This window comes from Neltuma alba, unplaced genomic scaffold (assembly GCF_004799145.2).
Source record: "Neltuma alba isolate B1F8T4 unplaced genomic scaffold, ASM479914v2 tig00006107_pilon, whole genome shotgun sequence".
NCBI classification, from domain to species: Eukaryota; Viridiplantae; Streptophyta; class Magnoliopsida; order Fabales; family Fabaceae; genus Neltuma; species Neltuma alba.
Window position 1 is genome coordinate 13,172 of NW_021634352.1, and position 21,829 is coordinate 35,000.

At 33.9% G+C, this 21,829-nt stretch overlaps 2 protein-coding genes across 2 annotated transcripts; one reads left to right on the forward strand and one right to left on the reverse strand.

Annotated features, from left to right (window-relative positions):
• Nucleotides 1-2,253: 2,253 nt before the first annotated feature.
• Nucleotides 2,254-16,745, forward strand: LOC114749652 (exocyst complex component SEC6). The gene is made up of 25 exons (XM_028938192.1): nt 2,254-2,391; nt 2,844-2,882; nt 3,379-3,467; nt 3,582-3,672; nt 4,259-4,348; nt 4,463-4,542; nt 5,609-5,701; nt 6,237-6,263; nt 6,901-7,008; nt 8,170-8,293; nt 8,421-8,465; nt 9,589-9,644; nt 10,053-10,161; nt 10,818-10,958; nt 11,065-11,244; nt 11,404-11,472; nt 11,567-11,653; nt 12,634-12,678; nt 13,571-13,649; nt 14,659-14,728; nt 15,036-15,123; nt 15,230-15,319; nt 15,417-15,533; nt 16,106-16,168; nt 16,484-16,745. The coding sequence occupies exons 1-25, from the start codon at nt 2,254-2,256 to the stop codon at nt 16,616-16,618; spliced, it is 2,253 nt and encodes a 750-aa protein (XP_028794025.1). The 3' UTR covers nt 16,619-16,745.
• A 3,541-nt stretch (nt 16,746-20,286) lies between these two features.
• Nucleotides 20,287-21,117, reverse strand: LOC114749653 (uncharacterized). Its single transcript, XM_028938193.1, has one exon. The coding sequence runs from the start codon at nt 21,115-21,117 to the stop codon at nt 20,287-20,289; it is 831 nt and encodes a 276-aa protein (XP_028794026.1).
• Nucleotides 21,118-21,829: the final 712 nt, after the last annotated feature.

Below are 21,829 nucleotides of genomic sequence, written 5' to 3' on the forward strand. Positions count from 1 at the left end.
AAAAATTTCCTAATATATTAGAGAAATAAGATGCCAAAAGTGGGGAAAATCTCTACAGAACTCCAAACAAAATGCTACCGTTAACCATGCTAAAACGCGTGGGCAGGTATTCACTACCTCTTTTATTAATTTTTTTTATTTATAACTTTTCAATGCCTCAATAACACATTAGTCCCTACTGGCAACAGATCATTTTCCTTTTCTTCGTCTCCTTCAAAATCTAGGCCACTTAACTTACAACTGAACCGGTCAACTCTTGCCTTGCTCTTGATGGTGTGATGGTGGCCGGCAGTTGGAGACAGCTAGCACGATTAGGTGACGGCAAGGACAAGTCGGACGGGAGGAGGAAAGGAGTATATGAAGGAGCAAAAAAAATGGAGCCAAGAAGAGCAAGCCGAGAGTGGGGACGAAAAGTGGGAAAAGTTTTTCTTCTTTTAGAGTATTTATTGTTTTAACACTACCTTACCATCCATCTATAAGCACGATGAAATAGCAATAAGTAACTCTGAGGGGTTTAACTCAATCAGGCTTATGAATCCTGCTTTTAGTCATTAAGGGCCCGGGCTGGAAAAATAATTTATTGAAAAAATAGCTTTTAAAAAAGTGAAGTTGGATATAAGTTAAATTGGATAAGCTGAATTGTGTTTGAATTGGAGTTCAGAAAAATCAATTTACAAAAATAAAATTAATAAAAGGTTGTTTCGATTATGGTTGAATAAAAGTAAATTTAGTTATAAAATGACTAAAATGGGTATGAGTTTTAATAAATAATGAAACATGATTAAAAAAAATGATTTCACATAATACAATGAAATTAAAAGAATTCAATATGAAGAAGTAAATTTAATGAATGAATTAAATTTTAAAACTTTAGAGAAATCATAAAAAATAATTTAAATATAAAGTGAAATATAAAAAAAATGAATTGAGATAATACAATAAATTTAAATTAATTTAATATGAAGAAGTGAAATTAATTGAGTTAATTAAATTTTAAAAACTTTAGAGAAAATGCTCTGGAAAAAATAATGCAAAAGGGAGAGAAAGAGGAAATAAAAATTTGCTGAGTGTGTCAGAACGGCAGAAGTGGGACAAAATAAGCTCTTCATAAGCTCCATTCTCTAGCTTATTTTAAATGTACGACTGGCCAGCTTAAATTTTCATAAACCCAATATAACAGATGTTCTCCCAAACAACACCTCCTAATTGAATCGGGCTTATTTGTATTTTAAGCCACGTTTGGCTGATCCAAACATGCACTAAGTAGGATAGAAAATAAGTTCATCCAAATAGGTAGAATTTCTTAAACGTGCTTATAAGCTGAATAAGTTACTTTTAAACGTCTCAAACATTTGAACAAACCAGGATTTTGTGGGATGCTCGAATAAGCTTTTGGCTGGTTTTTTAAATATGATTGCAGAAGAATCTTTCATCTTTCCCTCCTAATGGCTTATTTAAATCAAAACTCATGTTAAATGCATCTAAATCACATTTAATTATTATTATTTAATTAATTATATATTTATTATTAGAAATTCGACTAAATATTTATACTCCCACAAGACACGGATGATTTGAGACGGTATTTTTTTTATCAAAATTTCAAAATTTTGAGACAGTATTGAGCTTTATATGAAATAGGAAAAATTTTCCGGATTCTCATAATTTATAAACTAAATCTTTTATTAAATTTCTAATTACGCACACAATACATCCTAACATAATCCTCCTTAATTCCGACAATTATTATGATTGTGATTTATTTCCATTTTAGGTTGGTTTCTAGACGTTAGGATTACCAACGCATTAGCATGCGTAATCGTTAAGCTTTCGGTTAACATGCATTAGGACTTTTAACGGATATGTTAAAGACCGTTCCACGACGGCGAACGAATACGTAAACATGTGCCCGTTAGCCATTTTGGAGAGCTGTGGTTTTCTGTTGAAGCCTGAAATGCGTGTAAATTTGCTGCTATTTATTTTCATTTTTCTCTTGCATGCTGTACAGAATTATTATTTACTTATTTATTTGGAATTGGAACTTTTCAGAGTCATTAACCAGAAAAGGAAGATGAAAGACGAAGGAATTCCTTGCTTGGTTCGGAGCAACAAAATGTATTCCATTTTTGCAAAGCTAGTTACCACTGACGCCTCACAGCAAATTTGTGCCCTACGGGCTCTATTCTTGAGCTCCGAGAACTCCATTTGAATTGTAGTCTGTGTCGCGTGTTGTTCAAGGTGGAGGGCTTTTGAATGGCGACTTTACACAGAGTGAAGGTTGAAGACGAGGCTAAGCAAGCAGCGGTGGAAGAGGTGGCAAAACTTCTGCGGCTTCCGGAGCATCTCCAATCCATCCCGTCTCTTAAGGCTCGTTACGTTTGCCGTCTACAGGTAAGCTGCTGTCCACTGCTTCATTCATCACACATCCATCAACTTTTAACGTTTTTGGTCATTTAACTATTTCGCTGTCCGGGGAAAGTTTCATTATTTCGTTGTTTTTCCCATTCCCAACTCATCAACCTTTTTGTTTTCTTTCGCGCCACAAGGAGCGCTTCATAGTTCATTCATTCAGTTTTGGTCCTGTTGATTTTGATCTTGCTTGTTTAACTTATCTTTTCATTTATTTTTCAATCGCTATAACTAATGTAGTAATGATGATAATCTGATCTCTCTCTCTCTCTCTCTCTCTCTCTCTCTGTATTTCCAACAATAATCTGATCTCTTTGCTTATCTAAGGAGCAGATTTTCAAGAACCAATTTCACCTCTGTCCTACGTAATAGTTAATGCAGAATGTAAGCACATGCTAGTTCTGATTATTGTTGATGTTTTGCTTTGTTTACAGGCTAATGATGCACTGCTTAACACAATGGTTGCAGAGCAGGTAATTGTTATTGAAGAATATTGAATGGAGAGCTCAGAATTCTGTACTCTGACCGATCTTATTCCGCTACGTTTAAAACCCAGCACTTGCAAAGAGGAATGATTCCGATCGCTGCCATGTTATCACAGGACACCTTCTTTGTCTTCGTATGCAAGGAAGATCTTAGACATTCATGATAAAAAGAAGCCGAAAATCCATCCTCTCTGGTTTCTTCCATCTGATTTCATCCGCCACCACCGAACCCTTTCGAACTCTTTTTCCCCGCATTATGCTAGGAATCTAGCATTCTTACTTTTTCTTAGCTGCATTTGATCATTTTATCTGGAAAAAATTGCATCAGTGAAAACTCCTAACCCCTGTTAGCTTCCTTTTTCAATACTTCGCATCGGCAAATATCATATTTATACGAAAACATGCATCAACTTGTGCGTTCTGCACTTCTTGTTAATTATCCCATGTCTTCTGTTGCTTTGCTGAAAATCACTCTTGACTGCAGGTTGAGCAAGCGCAGGCTGCATTGGAATCACTTGACTTATCCCAGAAGACGTTGAACTGGCTTCGTGAAAACTTGGTCTCTATTCAAACGTATGTGAACAATGAGATGGACTGTCACACGTCATGACTTATAATGTGCTTCTTTGGTCTTCCAATCCTGATTAATGTCACTTTGACCATGCTGTGCCTTTCTTTGTGAATCAGGTTTTGTCAGGAATGCCGAACGTTAATTGAAAACCATGACCAGATAAAGCTGCTTAGCAATGCAAGAAATAATTTAAACACAACGCTGAAGGTTATTCTCTGATCTTTGTCAATGAAGCCATCTATCATGATTAAATATTAAATCTTTACATTATCCCAGGAGTTACGTAAATAGGGTTACTAGAGAATACAAGCTGTGCATACAAGATTTTAATATGTTGAACAGTAGACTAAGGAAATAAGGCACAACATATAGAAGAAATATCTATATAAATAGACGAATATGAGAAAATAACTAAAAAGGGCACGCCTGGAATATTCTGGAATATAAACTACTTTAACTAATAGTCTTCACTGAGTTAACATCTCAGTCTCTTCTCCACTGTTCCGCATGAGTTATATGCTTGGTGTCTGCATATATTTGAATAGGTTGTTTCCCCTTACTTCATCTCTTGGTGAACCAAGGTTAAATTGAAGATGCAGCAGACCCGCACTTACTGAAATGCTTCCTGTACTGTATCAACTTTGTATAGTAATTGAAGTTTAGGATAAATTGAGAGTTGAGACATCTATCAAATAGCAAATTTTTGGTTGTTTGTCCTGAATTTGTGACATTCATATGTTGCTTATCCTTCATTGTATAATGTTGACCGTCTGACTTCATTGTCTTCTAATAGGATATTGAAGGTATGATGTCTATTTCCGTTGAGGCAGCAGAGGCTAGGGACTCTTTGGGTGATGCTAAAGAAATTGTCAATACATACGAGGTAATGCAAGTCTTACTTATCCTCTGATTTATTATTATGCTTAATCTTTAGATCAAGTGCATTTGAAAACTTTTTTCCTTTGCTCTTTTTCTATTTCATCCTTTCTTGTTATAGAGGTTAATAATCTTGGATGGCAAGCGGAGGTTTGCATTAGCAGCTGCAAATCCTCGCAAGGAAGATGTTGACAGATTAAGGTTTGTGTTTTCTTGAGTTCACTTTCAAACTTATGAGCTTTCAGCCAGAGTCCTGGAGTGGTCTGGCCATATTTTTTTGAAAAGATTTTAATCTGCTATAAGTCTCCCATAATATCATGATGTTGAGATTCACCTGTTTTACTAAATGACTGTAAAGAATTTGGATTCAATGAGAGACTGATGGGCCTGAGCCTAGGTTGTTTTATGTCAAGAAGAGGCCTAAGGGTCTAGAAAAGGGTAATTGATGTATTTCGAGTATGACAGTTAGAGGAAAGGCAAGAAAGGTTTCGGGAAGTTTCTGGAAAGTCTGTCTAGACAGAGCTGTTTCTATTTTCTCTGCTTGTAGTAGCTTCATCCATTAGACTTATACTCTGTGGAGGATTTTGTGACTGAATAACATTAAACCAGAGGTAGTTCCATCAGAGACATATTCAATAAACAGTGGTAAGAACTCATCCCTGCTGTCTATTTGCAACTAAGCAGACGTTTCAGACTGCCAAATCAAATAGCACTGTTTCATTAACCTGTTGGAAATGAATGGTGGCGATAGATTCTTTCTACCTCTTAGAAAAGATGCTTTTAATTGGATCTAAATCTGGATAGAGTTGTGTTCCAATTTGCATGTTTTTTGGGTCAGAAAAAGTATGGATATATACATTCATGAGAAAGTCAACCAACGCCTTGTCTAAAACATGCGAGATCTGACTCTAGGATGTCAGAAAAAGGGGATGTAGAGAAAAACACCAACCATGGGAAACCATACCCCTGTAACCAGCTTCGGCCAGCCCATCCACCGCCAAACTAAATTTAATTAAATTTTATTGATCAAGCATGTTAATCGTTGGTTTTAGACCAAAATTAAATTAATTTTGTTTTTGTTGAAACATGAGCTTATATCAAGGGTCAAGTGGAATCGATGAGTTATCTGAACTGTCTTATATGCTTTTGAAACTTGATATAAAACAACTGAGATCATTAATTAATGATTTTTCATCCTTCGTGTTTATTGTATTGTTTCAATCTCGGAATATATTTTTCCCTATCTCAATCTTGCCACATGTTTCAGAGAATATTTTGAAGAAGTAGATCAAACTTGGGAGACCTTTGAGAAGACATTATGGGGCCATATTTCCAGTTTCTATAAACTTTCTAAAGAAAGGTTTGTCTCATTATTGTGCTGATCGGTTTGTTTCATTTTGAGTATTAAAATAACCTGCCAGAATTTTCATTATTTCTTGCAATCACTTTTTGTTTGTACTACAAAACTGCTTCACTATTCATCTTCTATTACTTGTGTATTCTTTGAGATTTGAAATCATTATGATTGATGTTGATTTTAAGACTGTTGCAACTTTGTGTCCTTTGTGCTTGAGTTGAATCTTTCAAGTTAGGTTTGGTAGTCTTCTGCACGAGCCCTAGCTCAAGCTAGAGAATTTCATTAAAATGTACATCTTCTAATAAACACCTCAAACAAAAAGATTACTATTTCAATATATGCCAAAAGCAACAGGGTGTTCGGGAGGGATTTGGGGATAACTATCTTTCTTACTAAGCACAGTTCTTTATGATTTCAATTCAGTTATTTTGATTTTTATTCCATCAGTTACAATTTTGACTGCATTGCATTGGCAAATCAAGTTATGTGCTTTGACTGCAATAATGAGCATAATTCTTTATGCTTTTCCCCTTTGCAGCCCTCAAACTCTGGTCCGTGCTATAAGGTATGTTAGTGTCATACAATTACATATGCCTTTCTACTTTTCTGTCTCTTTTTTCTACTGTTGAATTGTTATTTAGATACTTGTCTGTGTTTTAATGTAGTTCCTTGTTCCCATTGAAACTCAATTTGTTGTCAGTGGCTCGTTTATAAAATCCTAACACATCCACTTTATTGTTGTATAGTATTGTACTGAAAATGTCGCATGGAATGAAAACTCTTTCATGCCATTGAGTAAACTTTACGATGCGAATGGTTTAAGAGAGATTTATAGGATTAAGCTACTTTGTATCATGTCTTGACTATATGAAAATAGTATATGGAACTATAAGATGTTCTGTGATTTTATGTCATATTAAAGAAAATAATAGGCATTTTCATTATTTTCCTACTCATAAAGGAATTATTGTTATCTGTTACAAATGAAACATGATGTTCTGCAAATTCACAGGCATCACAATGAAAATTTCAAGTTTAAAATCTTTGAACGACTTGGGAAGCAAAACACAAGGATGATTATTTCAGGATGTTCCTTATGAATGCTTTTTAGCTGGGAAACATGTGTGTTGATGATCATTGTATTCTTCAAATTGACATAATCTGTTTTTTTTTTTTTTTTATCTCTATCAATGTGGCTCTAGGGTTGTTGAAATGCAAGAAATCCTTGATCAACAGATTGCTGAGCAAGCAACTGAAATTCATGGGGATGGTGCAATGGAATCAATTGCAGATCCACGAAAACTGGCCACGTAACTTATATTCTTTTATTGTTTAAAAAACTTACATTTCTGGAATTGATTTACTAGTTTATCTATCATGTCTTCCTATTGCTATATTTAATAGGCATTCCATGCTATTTTATATTCCTCTTAAGGCCACAATCGATCTATTTATAACATGATCTTGATTTTATTGAGAGGCGCAGGCTTCATTAATTAATATTTATATGTTTATGTTTTATTATTTCTTTAATTACTATAGTCTAGGATTAGATATAGATATTAGAAGTAAAAGATATGATATCTAGCATTCTAGGGTTAGCTTATGTCTTATGCTTATATAAACCTATTGTACTTAAGGTTCAATCAGTAAATAAAAATTTACATTTACCTCTGGTTCAACATTCAGATAAAATGATCCAATTATATTCGAAACAGATAGGGCAGCAATTCTAACTAACAAAAAGTGTGTAAGAACAAAACAGTAGGCTAGCTTAACAGCTAATGAACAAACTTGAATTGTAAATGACCTTTCTCCAGTCCCCTAGGAAATAGGAACGCAAAGTTTATTTTTACCAATGGAAGGTTTTCCCCTCTGTTTTTCTTATTTTTGTTTTTGAAAAAATGTTTGTCCTGCTCACCTTTTTGCTGTTTTCATCTTTGGGCTAAAAGGAAAGGGAGAAATGTTACAATAATATAAAATGGAGAAGAAAGATACCCTATAACAGATAGGTTTTAGAATTAACCTCAACCTAACTCCAAAATTAAACTATGAATATTGTCCCTGATACAACACCAAAGGTTTCCTAATGAATTGGCAAGATCACGATTAAGAAACCAATCATAGAAAGCTAGATAAGATTAATGGAAAACGCGGCGTTAAATAATCCACATACGTCAAAGGCAGACTTGATACTTAATTGCTGAATCAGTGTTGCGTTAGTACCAAGACTTGTTTTCAGCTCTTGTAAATTTCACTATGCTTTAGGGATCTTTGAGCTTTTATGTGTATTATCAAAACAATCGGTAGGCTTGTAGAGATCCTTTGGGGCTAACAACCATTGTATCTAGTTGTTATGTCATCCTTCGATTTTGAGTGTCTTATTCCCAACATGATAATATCTTTACTAGATAAGGTGTAAGTATTACTTTGGAGTCACTCAGGATTCTGTTGTTAATGACGAATCACAGAAAATCTGCCAGTATTAAAAATTTAGCGCATCCAAATCTGAAGGTGGGCAAAGGCTATAAGGATAAGTGCTATGAACAAATACAGAAAGCTGTAGAGGAGCGGTTTAACAAGCTTCTTACTGAGGTACCTCATTTCTAGCAACGCTCTGATTCCCCTGCACATGACGCACCCCCATATAACAAACTTTTAGAATTACATGCACAAATATAGCCCAGCATGCAACTCACTGCCAATCTAATTTATGGATCAGCTTGTTTTTGAGGACGTGAAAGCAGCTCTAGTTGAAGCACGAAAGGTTCCAACTCCTCGCTTTTTATTTTTCTCCCCGTATGGACCAAATATCTATCCGATATTGTTTTCTTTCCTTCCTTTCCCTCATCTCTTTATTTCTTTCTTCCCATTACAACTCATATATTGTAATCATATTGTATCCTAATTAATCTCGTAAAAGAAATTCATCACCTTTTTTTTTTTGTGATTTATTATGTGTCCTCCTGAGATTTATGTCATGGTTGGGGATATAAGGTTAAGGCCTGGTTCTTTCATGCTAAGACCGTTATATTAAATTAAAATGTGATCTATGCAGGAAATTTTGCAACCTTTTTTGTATTTATGGATAATACAAACATACTATAGTTTCCTTAAAGATTCTTGTTTTGCATTGTATTTACAGCTCAGAGACATCATGGTATATGTGACTGGCAATGTTTGTTCCAAAGACAATTCAGTAAAATAACCAGGCAATAATTCTATGATGGAAATTAGATTTTTACAATTAAATAAAATCCTGATGAAAGCCGACAATTAAGGGTAGAGAGGATCATGTTTTTATGGTTGATAAGATTAGCCTCCATTAGGTCCTGATTTCTCTCTCATTTAATCCCTCTTCTCTTGTAGACTCCTATAAAAGGCTGTATTCATTCCATTCCAACATAGAAGCAAGAAATATTTTTCTCTGATTTCCTGTTATCAATTAAAATATGTAATATCAAAGTACTTTGGTTTTCAAAGATAGCATCCCCAACAAGGTCTCCTGATCTCAAAGAAAGGAGCTTTGCGGTGATCTTGTAGACATAAAACAACATTCTAATAGTTTATATGTCATTCAAGAACATTTATTTATTGAAAAAAAAAAAAAAAGAAACTCGTAAAACCTTCATGAGATGATCATTCTCAAAGGACTAAGCATATGAAAAGTCATATTGAAAGCATCTAGACTGGGAGCCTTCTCTGTACCCATTATTCTATTCACACCTTGTGTTGGTGCTCTTTTGATTTTAAAAATCACATTATGCAAAAAAGTTTCACTGTTGATACTGAAAATCTTAATTTTGCCTCGTTGCTTATATTTGTTCCATATCATCCAGTCTCCTCTTTATGTCTATTATCATTTTAACCTTTCTCTTAATGTCATACAGATTCAAGAGGAACTTAGAGATGTCTATGAATATGTAGCCCCTTGCTTTCCCCCGAGGTTTGCACCATCTTTTAATATGACTTCTCTTCATTTTCCCTCCTACTCTACAGGCCCTCTAGCAACATGTCATTCTCTTGAGATACTATTTGGGTATGACTCATCAAAGTATATTTTTTGCTTCCTACATGTTAATGGCTTTTTCTTATTTTCTTTTCTTTTTTTCAATATATACAGTTCTCTCCATTTTTTTATTTAATTTTCTTCTTATTGTAGATCACATGCACGCATTCCTCTGTGTGTGTGTGTTGTTGTTGTTGTTATGGCTTACAAAATTGTGTTTCGGACACCAGTCCTGTATATGAGGATAATCTTCATGATTTACCACACCTAAGGAAGCATTTTTTGTTATGGGGTTTCTTTATATACTAGTTCAATTTTCTCTCATTCTGTTTCCTGTTATGGCAGATATAAAATATTTCAGCTAATGGTAAATCTGTACTCAGAGAGGTTTACTCAAATGCTGTGGTTGCTTAGTGACAGGGCAAATGATTTTGCAAACATTGAGATATTAAAGGTACTTTGCTAGAGTGTTGTTCATGTTAATTATCATCTCGTATGATGTCATATTCTCCTAAAGGTGAGCCAGCCGGGTATTTTTGCCTGCCAGAATGAATTCAAACTTTGGATTCCTTGCATCAGCAAACTTTCGTTTTTTTTTTTTTCCCCCTCACCAAAAGATGTGGGAATGGCGGGCCTTTTTTGTAATACTGAAAGTAACGCCTCTCTTACTGGCGTATGATAAATCTATATCTTTCAACGGAACGGTATCTAGGTGATGTTGAACTCCTTATTGCTAAAACATTACTTTTCAAGTGTTAGTTTACAGTTTTCGAAGATAGAGATAAAATTTAGAGACTTCTGTATGGATTAGTTAAAGAAACTTAGGAGTTATCTTGTTGATGTTGAACCATTCATGTCTTTGTGGAAGTTATCGTTTCCTTGCTGTTTAGCTGTTGCGAGCTTCAAATGTTTCTGGCTTTTATTCCTGTAAAAGCAGCTAAAATTGACTCATCATTTCTCTACTACATTCGTTCACTGAAGTTACAGATAGTTAATTGTTGAACATTTTCCCCTTTTTTGGCAATTCATTGATCATTGTCTCCAGTTTGTCTCCAGTTTCCAGTGTAACTTCAGGTGTCATGACTTTCTAATTTCTTGGTTATAAAGTAGGTGATCAGTTGGGTCGTTGAATATCAAGATACTCTGATTGGGCTAGGTGTCGATGAGTCTCTGGTTCAACTTTGTTCTGAAAGTGGTGCCACGGATCCCCTTATGAACACATATGTTGAAAGAATGCAAGCTACAACCAGGGTAATTCTACCATCGTTATCTATTCATTTGACTATGATGCATAATTTTTCCTTCAATAAATTTTTTATCAAATCTAATATCACACTCTATTTATGTGCACTTTTAGAGATGGTACATGAACATCTTGGAGGCTGATAAAACACAGCGCCCAAAGGAAACAAAAGATGGAAAGCTATATACCCCCGCAGCTGTTGATCTGTTCAGTATGCTTGAAGAGCAAGTGCAAATTGTTCAAGATAATAGTTCTGATGTCATGTTATACAGAATTGCCTTGGCAACCATACAGGTAGTTTTAATTTTGATTTATATGCATAAATGATGAATCTCCTCTTAGAAAAAATTGTAAATCAGACAAAAAACGTCAAAGATAAACTTTTTTCATTGTTACAATAATGTCGCTATTTGTGCAAATAACCATAACTCATAGAGCCACCTGATTTTACAGGTGTTGATTGGTTTCCAAGCAGCTGAAAAGAAGGGACTTGAAATTGATCTAGAAGCTTTACTTGCAATGGTTAGTGCTCTTTATCAGGCTATGGACCTATTCATCAATATGACACTGTTTTGAAGTTTGAGTTAACATAGATTCCACGGGATGTTGTATTTAGACAAACAACAACTTGCGCTGTTATGATCTTGCAATGGAGCTGAGTAATACCATTATTGAAGCTCTTCCACAAAAGTTTGCTGAGCAGGTTTGGAGCCTTTTTTTCTTTTTGGTATTCGTTCAGGCTGATTTGATTTATTTCTTAACTGTTGCATGATTGATGTGCTCTTGTTGCTATTGTATTTTCCTGAATTCATGTTCATATTTCCCACAATTTCTAGCTTACTTATTACCTGGGAGTCTGGAAACTGGTTTTAAGAAACAAGATTTATTATATTGTGAAGGAAAGTTGGGTAATCAATATGGGTTAATGTTTTGCTGATGTTTGCCCCGCTTAGAGAGAAATACAATACAAATATCGTTTATGAAGTTGACCAAAAACTAGGATATATTTTCTTAAGACTATGTGCTGAGCTATAGGCTTTTAAATCTTTTTGCTTATTCCTATTGTTCTATGTACAGTCTGTTAAATGCGTGTTCAGATTCTGTCGCTGCATACGTCTGCTGTCTTCTCATTTTTGAAAGAGAAAGAAGTCTTTCTAGATAACAGAAAATTGTACAAAGAATGATAATTAAGTTAGCCTCCTAAATTCTGTGTAGTGAAGTATAAATATAAGGACACCTCTTCAAAGAATTTATGAAGTAAGAATAACACAAAATGGAAGCTATTAACATCGTCTTTTCCCACTGCAACAATAAAGCAGCAAAATGTCACCCTTGGCTCCCCCCCCCCCCCAAAAAAAAAAATCTTTTCCAAAGTAACCGCTCCATTATCAGAGGGCCCACACAAGAGACCCACTTTATTAGACACGCAGATTGACTGGCATCTTTTCTGCATGATTGAGTTTCTTTTATTCTTTTCCGTTCTTGTTTCAGTTATAATCTGTTGATGTTAATGTGGAGAGTACTTCATCCTCCTCTCATGTACTTACTCTTCCACCTTCGTATGGTTTCTTTTACATGGAAAAGAAAAGGAATCTGTGTTCGTTGAGCTTGATATTTGAATTAGTGATATTTTCTTTTTTTGTTTTTCTTGAATTCATATTTTTAGATTTGTTTTCCTCACAGGTTAATTTCGAAGATGCCTATAAGGGATTTCTAGATGTTGCTAAGGTATAGAAGTGTCTGAAAATGTGCTATTATAATGCTTTCTTGGTGGATGTTTATTGGGTCCGGGTTATTTTATTCTGCCAAATTCAGCATGATGCCTTTTATGATTAGAAGTTCAATGTGCGATTTCCTTCTTAATGGAGATTTCCCAGTTCATCTTGAAAACATATTGATATTATTTATCCAAAGAGCCATCGCTCTTTCCTTTTCCCATGTTCTCTCCCCTCGCTGGCCTGGATCCTGAATAAATATAATGCATTGGATGCCGTAAGTCATTTATTTTGGTAAGAAAGCATCGGAATTATGGACTACTGGATGGTGACGAGGGGGAAAAATAGTTATCGTAACTCAGGTGCTAGATATCTTGAGAAATGGGATTTCCTTGTCTAATTACTCTGTAGATCTGTCTCGTCTTTCAAAAGATAACTGTTTTATACCATAGGCAGTGAAAATTGATATCCTTTTTTCTTTTTTCTTTTTCAATTTTAACCTTCAGCTCACTCGAATCTCTTATGAAGTATGTGTGGACAGCTCTTGATAGGTTATCATAAACACATTATTAAACAATTCTTTGTTTGTTCCTTGTTGTTATGCTCTGAATGGTTTGTCCTCTTCCTCTGTTGTTATTCATCCCTTGCTTGTCCAAATGCCACTTGTTTCAAGCTCAGGCATTTCGTTTTTGGATGAGAGAACTCTCTTTGCAGATTATCATCCATCCTATCCTTTAACCCTCCGTATCAATTTGTAGCACATAAATATAAGTTTATCAGTTGACCCAAAAAAATTGAAATTTTATCAGTATTGTTTATGTACTTAACCAGTTTAGTTTGATGATATCAGTTATTTTGAAAGGGGTTTTACTACTACAATATAAATTCTGCACCTTTGATGACAGGAAGCTGTGCATTTAACTGCGTGTGTGTTTTTTGAAGATCCCAGTGTCCAGGAGGAGTTGGCAAAGCTATACCAGACAGGTTAAGCACTTTTCCCCACTACCAAGCGACCTACTATTGCACTTATATAAGGTTTAATGTGATAGTATAAACTTTGTTTTGGAGGAGGTCAAATGGAATATTTGATAAAACCAGATATCTTTTCTCCGGTTAAGTACTTTGCAATGCAAGAATATGGCCTATAAAAGCTTTGCTGGGTTGCTTTGGTTTTGGGCGGTCTAGTTCTGGCTTCCTCGTAACATCAGCACTTAACTTGCCATGGGAATGTGAAATTTAGTCTTATATAAAAGTATGAATCACGAGATAATTAGCAGATTAGTCCTTCCACTTCTGAGATTCACTTCCCTGCCCAAAAATTTGGACTTTCTTTCTAAGGAAGAAAGACAAGTTGTTGTGAGCCCATTGTATGTATTTATTATTTAGGCATCTGTTAAATTTTTCTGGAGCTAAACTCAAGAATTTTGGCCCAGTTGTTTCTAATACTGAATCATCTTAGGAAAAAAGACAGTTTTCCTGGCTCGTGTTTATGCCCATGAGTCTTCTGTCAGGTTTCAGGGGAATTTGGGATCTATTTTCCACCTTTGTTCATCTCTATTCTTTTTCATCTTTCTTTGTGTTTTTGGGATGCTTCCTTGTTCTTCACCTCTTTATTTTCATTCTCTCAATAATTCTAACAATGCTGAGAACCTTATGATATCATAGGAAGAAACCCATTGCAAAGTCTCTAAATTTTGCGGTAAATTACATGTTACTCCTCTGGTCCTAAATATAAGACCTATTTTATAGTATAAATTACACTACAAAATAGGTCGTATATTTAGAACCGGAGGGTTATCTTTCTAGTAATTGATTGATACATGCTACTAGTATCAAGGATTTGGCTTCTCTATTTCATGTCTTTAAATTTGGTGTGTACTAGTATTTAATTTTTAAATGTTGTAGATCATGTTTTCTTTCCTGTCTTTGCAAGCACATCAAGTCATTAAATTGTTTTAATTAAAAAGTTGTCTCCTCTTTTTGCATATTCCAGAATGGAGCGAGGGACTAGTAACTGAGTGCGTAGTGGAATTACTTGATGATTATTTTTCAGTAGTTAAAAGGTAACTTTGTTTTCCCTTGAATTCCATCCCGCAAAAAATTTGATTCCCTAATGAACGATTGAGCTTGTGTAAGCTTCCTGACAACTTCATATATTGATCATAAATTATCTTTCTCGAATAAAGGAGAACAAATGGGATAAGGCTTAAAATTATTCCTATGAAAGGGTTGAGGATTATTCCAATGTTCTAATAGAAGTGTAATGCATAAAATTGCAGAGGAAGGAAAGACGTTTCTTGGTTTGACATGTTCATAATGTATTCCAACTTGGTTTCATTCCTGACGCAATATAACTTCTTATCATCCAAGGTACATTGATGAAAGATCTTTTAGAGAATGTGTTGAAGCCTGCCTTAAGGAAACAGTGATCGTATATATTGATCATCTTCTAACACAGGTTCTTAAAATTACTAATTATTTTTTCAATATCCAGACTTCAACTGTGCATGTTTAACAACTTATCAGTAATGATATCAGTGTCTCACTGGTCAATTTGATTGCAGAAAAGCAACATTACAGGAAAAACAATTGAAAGGATGAGGCTAGATGAAGAGGTTATCATGAGCTTTTTTAGGAAATATACAAGTGTTTTTGTGAGTGCTCTCTTTTTAATGTTCAAATTATGTTGTTGGGTCTGTGGCATATAGTTGTAAAGCTTCTTATTGTAATTTGCTTGGCATTTTGGGTTAGAAAGTTGAAAGCAGATTGAGGATACTCAGCGACTTGAGGGAACTTGCTTCCGCTGAGAGTTTGGATGCCTTCAGCCTCATCTATTCAAATATTCTTGAACACCAACCAGACTGCCCGGTAAAATTATCCTCAATATGATATAAATATGTGGCTGCAAATACAATTATGTGAAGGGTTTTACTCTGAAATTTATATTTTATTTTCAACACACTAATTGCAACTTGGATTATTATCATTATTGATCCTTACAGTAAATTTCACTAGGACTAACACTTAAATATAGGGACCTAAAACTCATTAAAAGTATAGGGGTCAAAACCAAAACTCACTTGATTCTTATACTTCTAATGAGTTTTGGTTTTGATCATGTACTTTTAACAAATTATACACAGACCAAGTCTTTATGAAATTAAAGGAACCAAAAAACACGATTTGAAATTACTGGAACTAAAGCTAAAATTGTAAGGACCGATAATAATATTAATAGGGGAATGTAGGGCAGAAAAGGTTCAGCCAATCACTAATAGAAGGACACAAACAACATCAATAAAACTCAAGTAGGAAACTATGAAGTTCAAAAACAGCATTTTGTCCCCTTCTTTTAGAAGAACAAGTCTAAGAGCCCATGAAGTTTTAAACTTCTAATAGAGTCCCGTTTTATGTATCACTTTGCCCTGCTCTTCTTGTAGGCTGAAGTTGTTGAAAAGCTTGTTGGTATGCGAGAAGACATTCCTCGGAAGGATGCCAAGGAGGTAAACAGAATTCACTGGTTATTTTGCTAATTTTTTTCAAGTTTACCCCAACTTAAATGATGTAGATAGAGAAACACAAAGTTCATTGAGCTTTTTAATACTAAACCATAATAACAAGGGTAAAATTAGAAAGTAACAATTAGTAGATTAGTTAACGACTTATATTTAAAACAAAACAAAAAAAGCTTCTAGAACATGCCCTACAATAAGGACCAGAGGGAGTACAAGTGAAAGTCAGCTACTAGTTATAAGAGTTTTGCCGGAGAAATTTTATTGATATTGATGAATTTCTTATTTCTTATCTTTGTTAAGCAGGTCGTACAAGTTTGCAAGGAGATATATGAGAATTCCCTTGTTGATGGAAGAACTCCAAAGACTGGATTTGTTTTCCCACGAGTCAAGTGCCTAAATAATGCATCATCAAAATCGATATGGCCTAAACTCACTTAAATCAAATCAATTAAACTATATAAGGAAGAAATCAAACGATATGACATTATTCACTAATTCTGTTTTGCCTTATACTAATTTATTTGCTATTCTTTCGCATATCAAATATTCCGTTTGGATGGAAGAAAAGTTAGTAGGAAAAAAGAATAAAGAGAAGAGAAAACCTGAGAGATCCTATTATCGCTTCTTCTTTATGGATACAGAGGAGAAAACAAAGCAGGAAAAAAAGAAGAAGCAAATTTCGCATTGACAATAATACTTTTGCGTCCTCCGATCCAAAATATTCGACATTTTCTATTAGCTAGTGTTGGTCCAAAATGTAGGACTCTCCGCAAAAAGTCAATGGTATTAGATTTTTGTTTTTCATAAATGCCCTTGTTACTGTATTGCAGGGAAAAATTATACTACCTCCGGTTTTTAATATAAAACTTCATTTGAATTTTGTTTTAATCTTAAATATAAGATTCCAATCTACTTTGTCTCTTATATTTATCTATTTTTCTGAAGATAGTCTTTGTAATAATGATAGTTCAAACCAATATATTTGATAAGGAAGGATATTTTAAGAAAAACAACACTCATTTTTTACAAATAACTAATTTAACTAGTTTTCTTAGACTAATCATATTAGTTAACTGGCTCTTATATTAAGGACAGAAAGTAGTATAAGCAACAGATCAACAGATGAGCAAGATAGATTGATTTTAATTGGAGGATAATATTAAAAGTTGGTGATTATTTATTTTATTTTAACGATGCAAACCACTTTTAACTATGGGAAAATCACAAATAACGACTGTGAAATTAGAAAAATTACAAAAATACTCCTCCGGTCTTTATTATAAGACCCCATTTGACTTTTTATTTGGTCCTAATTATAAGATCCCAATCCATTTTGTCTCTTATATTTATGCATTTTTTTCAAGATAATCCTTCTAATAATGATAGTTTTAGCCAATATACTTAATTAGCAAGGATATTTTAGGAATGACAACACTTATTTATTATAAATAACCAACTTAACTTACTTCCTTAATCTCCTCAAATAAGTAAATTGGGTCTTATAATTAGGATCGGAGGAGTAGTTGTTAAAACCCATGTTATTGTTGTCAAAACCCATGTTAATGTTGTTATGGGTCCTAGTTTGTGATTTTTCCTATTTTACGGTCTTTATTTGTGATTTTTCCTTTAACTATCTTTTCTTTCTAATTATTGTGAAATAGTTAAACGTTTCTTATATTTTACACGTGGGAGTATATTACAGTCGAAGTCATTACCTTTGTTACAATCATCAATCAGTTACCAATGTAAAAATTGGAAGCTCTGGCATTTTTCTCACCAAGATTCTTTTTCTCCATGACTGGAATTTTATAATTTATACTACCTCTAGTCTTTAATATAAGAACTAATTAACTAATTTAAATAAATTAAAAAAATTAGTTAAATTAGTTATTTGTAACAAATAAGTGTGGTGTTCCTTAAAATAATCTTGCTAATCATGCGTATTAATTAGAATTATCATTTGATGTAATATTTAACATGTATAATTATTATAAGGATTATCTTAGAAAAAATAGATAAATTAATTTATGCATTCTCAAAGTTTAGAATTTTATTCATTTTAAGCTCTCTGAATTTTTTTTGGGGGCGGGGGTTGGGGACTTCTGTAATGAAACATTTGGCTTCATATTTCATATTTGCATGTTTGATTTTTTTTTTTTTGGTCGAAGGATTTATCATTTATATATATATATAGCTAGAACAATTATGTAAAAATCAAGTAAAAAAATACTTATATAAAATGGTTTTTTGCATGGCTTATGTTTGAAAGCTTTGGAGTTAATTTGATATTTTTCACGTTAAGTATATGTATCTTTCTATTAGAAGCAATCTTATTTAAGGTACTATTATGCACTAAATGTAAGCACTTTTCCTAACACTAATTCAAATCTTAGTTTATTACATTATGAGAGATTAGTCCAATTCTGCTAGGTCTGATCCTGTAGGTATTAATTTGATTATTAATATTATAAAAACATATATAAACAATCATTGATAGGTTGGCCCGCTAATTATCTCATGATGGCCGCATTAAAAAGAAATCCAGTCTATCGGAAAAATGTGACCAAGTTAAGTTTAAGTATTATTTAATGGGCCACGCTTATGAATGATGACAAGCTTCATAAACAAGTACTGGACAAAAGTTGTACCAAAAAAGAGAGCACATGGACAGAACCCAGTTATTGATATCCATGTGTGCAAACGTTAATTAGCAAGTTCTAGCTAAATCTCTTAATAATTGGTTCTTTTCAGAAAAAATCTCAAATAAATGATTGTTAAATTTTAAAATTTTAAATCAAGAATTAATAAGAAATATGTTGTCATTAGTTTTTTTTTAATGTAGTTATTCTTTTTACGAGTATAATATCTCATTCTAATTTGAAATTTTAAAATTCAACAGTTTTTTTTAAATTTTTCCTTCATTTTATACCTATTATTTTTTGACTGAACTGTTTTGTCCATATGCCACAAAATAGAACAAAAAGAACGATTTTTTTTTTGGTGTGGGGCCGATGAAAAATTAATATACAATTTTATGGGCATGCTCAGGAAATAAATAGAACCCTCGAACAAGTATTCAATCGATGTTGAAAAGAACACACAAAGCAAGCAGTCACATGTAATTATTAAGAGAAACAAAAATCAAAAGATAAAAAGAAGAGAAAAGGCATGGGAGAGCCCATAAAAGAAGGATGGCTTGTTTATTTATGTCTCCTAAGCCTTAAACATTGTGATGTGCTTTATTTGTTTTTGTCCATTTCAAGCCACTGTAGCTTTCATTTCTCATGGTCATTTCCATTTTACAACGACATTTCATGCAAATTTGAGATTTTCTGCTTAGATTTCTCGATAATCCAATTGAGTATGAACAAATTAATTAAATAAACAAACTTTAGCCCTTTAAATTTGTCATCATTTTAATTTTGGTCCCTCAAGTTTTTTTTACTTAAAATATCAATTCCTATAATTTAATAAAAACTTGAACTATTTTACTCATAGAAGATCAAAACCTATAATTTAAAATTTGAGAAACTAAAACTAAAATGAAAACAAATTTAAAGAACTAAAGATTATATTAACCTAGTTATGTGAGTATTTGTTGATATTGATAAATTTCATGCAAATCATGTATTTTTTTATATAATCCCATAAATAGTTTATTTTACATATTATATTTATGTTATTATTAAAAACTAGCAGTAGAATAATAATAATAATCATAACCAATGTTTCGTTAATCACGATACATGATAAAGTCCATAATAAATCTATTATTAACCAACTGACTCTCGCTTTTTTCCCTCGAAATTACATGTAATAAAGAAAATAGGTCAAATATATACTAGAGGAGCCTAATTTTTCTGTAATTCATCGGAAAAAAATTGATCAATTTCAAAATTACTCAGCCAAGCATTTAATTGATTTTATATATTTTTAATTTTTAATTGCCCTACTGAATAATCCACAGGAAGCCCCACAAGTCACATGTCATACGAGCAGCATGAGCCAAAATGCTGGAAGTAGAACCTGTTTGCAGGTGAGGATTTGATCACGAAGAAGAAGAACTGGGAAAAAAGGATAGTAATGAAAAAAATGTACAAAAACTTCTACTTGTTCTTCCTTTTGATCTTCCCATTACAGAAAAGTGAACCAAATCCAAAGAAACCCACATATGCTTTGGGAATATACGCTTGCGGTAGATTCAACACAGGACTGATTCGAACCCCATTGCCAGAAGATCCACATTTCTTATTTAAAGAAGGAGGATTCCGAGACGAGCTATAGAAATAAAATGCAGATGAAGATGAAGATGACGATGATGATGGCCTTCTGCTTGAAACAGAGGACTGTTTCTGCAACCTCTGTTTCTGTGTTTCCTTCGGAATCTCAGATTGTTTTGGATTTAGGGATGAACCAGTGGATTTGCTTCGCGATAGAAACTGTAACGATCGAATCAAGCTCTTCCCGCGTGTGGCTTCACAATTCAAACTGCTGCTTCGCTTGAATTGCCAGAAAGATCTCGATGGAGGCTTTTCTTCTTCATTTAAGAACTCTACGAGTCTCTTCTTCTTCTCCGTACACCCAGTGCTGGAAGTTTCAGAACGAGGACAAACACCAGACTCTGAAAATGGATGAATCTCACTGTAACAAGAAGAAGAAGAAGCATTTGGAGATTTCGGTTTCTTAATTTCCATCGGCACGATCTTGCCATTGGAGAAAAGCTCATCGGCAGAGGACAGTTCTTGAGACAACACATGATTGGAAATGCAGAACACAAAGTCGGAGCTGGAGTCCAACAGGCACAAGTCCGATCGCCGGCGACGGTGATCTTCAAGTGGATCATCGTCATCATCCTTAGTGTTCTTCAGATCATGCGAGAAAGAGATTCGTGGGCTGATTCCCGCGCTGGAAATCTCAGAGCACAAATCTATAGCCATATTGGAACCGAAAAACCTCTGTCTGTGGGGAACAAAAACAGAAACTTGAATCGAGGGACAGCAATGACCGCGAAAAAAGTTTCAAAATTTAGGAGGTGACAATGTTAGTTGAAATAGGGACCAAAATGGGGTAGGAGTAACAGAGTCAAAGGAAGTGAAAAAGACTTGAGAGAGAGAGAGATAGAAGAATGGGGAAGAAGAAAGTCAGAAACAGCAGCTTTAGCTTTAGGTTGTGCTTTTTGTCCGAGCTAGGAGGAGCTTGGACTTGGTGGAGCATCTTCCAAAACTGAGAGGAACAATTATGGAGGAAGCAGGGTGGTGATGATGATTAGGATCTGGGGTTGGATTTTATATTCTTTACTGTGCCAAAAACAATCTTTTGTTGAAGAGTAAAGCTAAAAAAGAGAAAAAAAAGCAGAGCAAAGAGAGGAATGAACACTTCAAATTATCACCGAAAGCCTACCAGAGGATCTCTCTTTTAGGGGATCCCAAAGAATTTTTACCCATATGGATTTGTCCTATGCTTGGGTGTGTGCATTTAGGCATCACCACAAGTTCTAAATAAAGTGGTTGAGATTTGGACACGTAAAGTCATCTGTCGTTTTGATTAGCTCAAGAAAATTAGGAACCATAACTTATGATTCATGAAGTAAAATATATGAGAGTGAATCAACTAACGAATTTTTTAATATAGCTTTTGAATATAACTGCC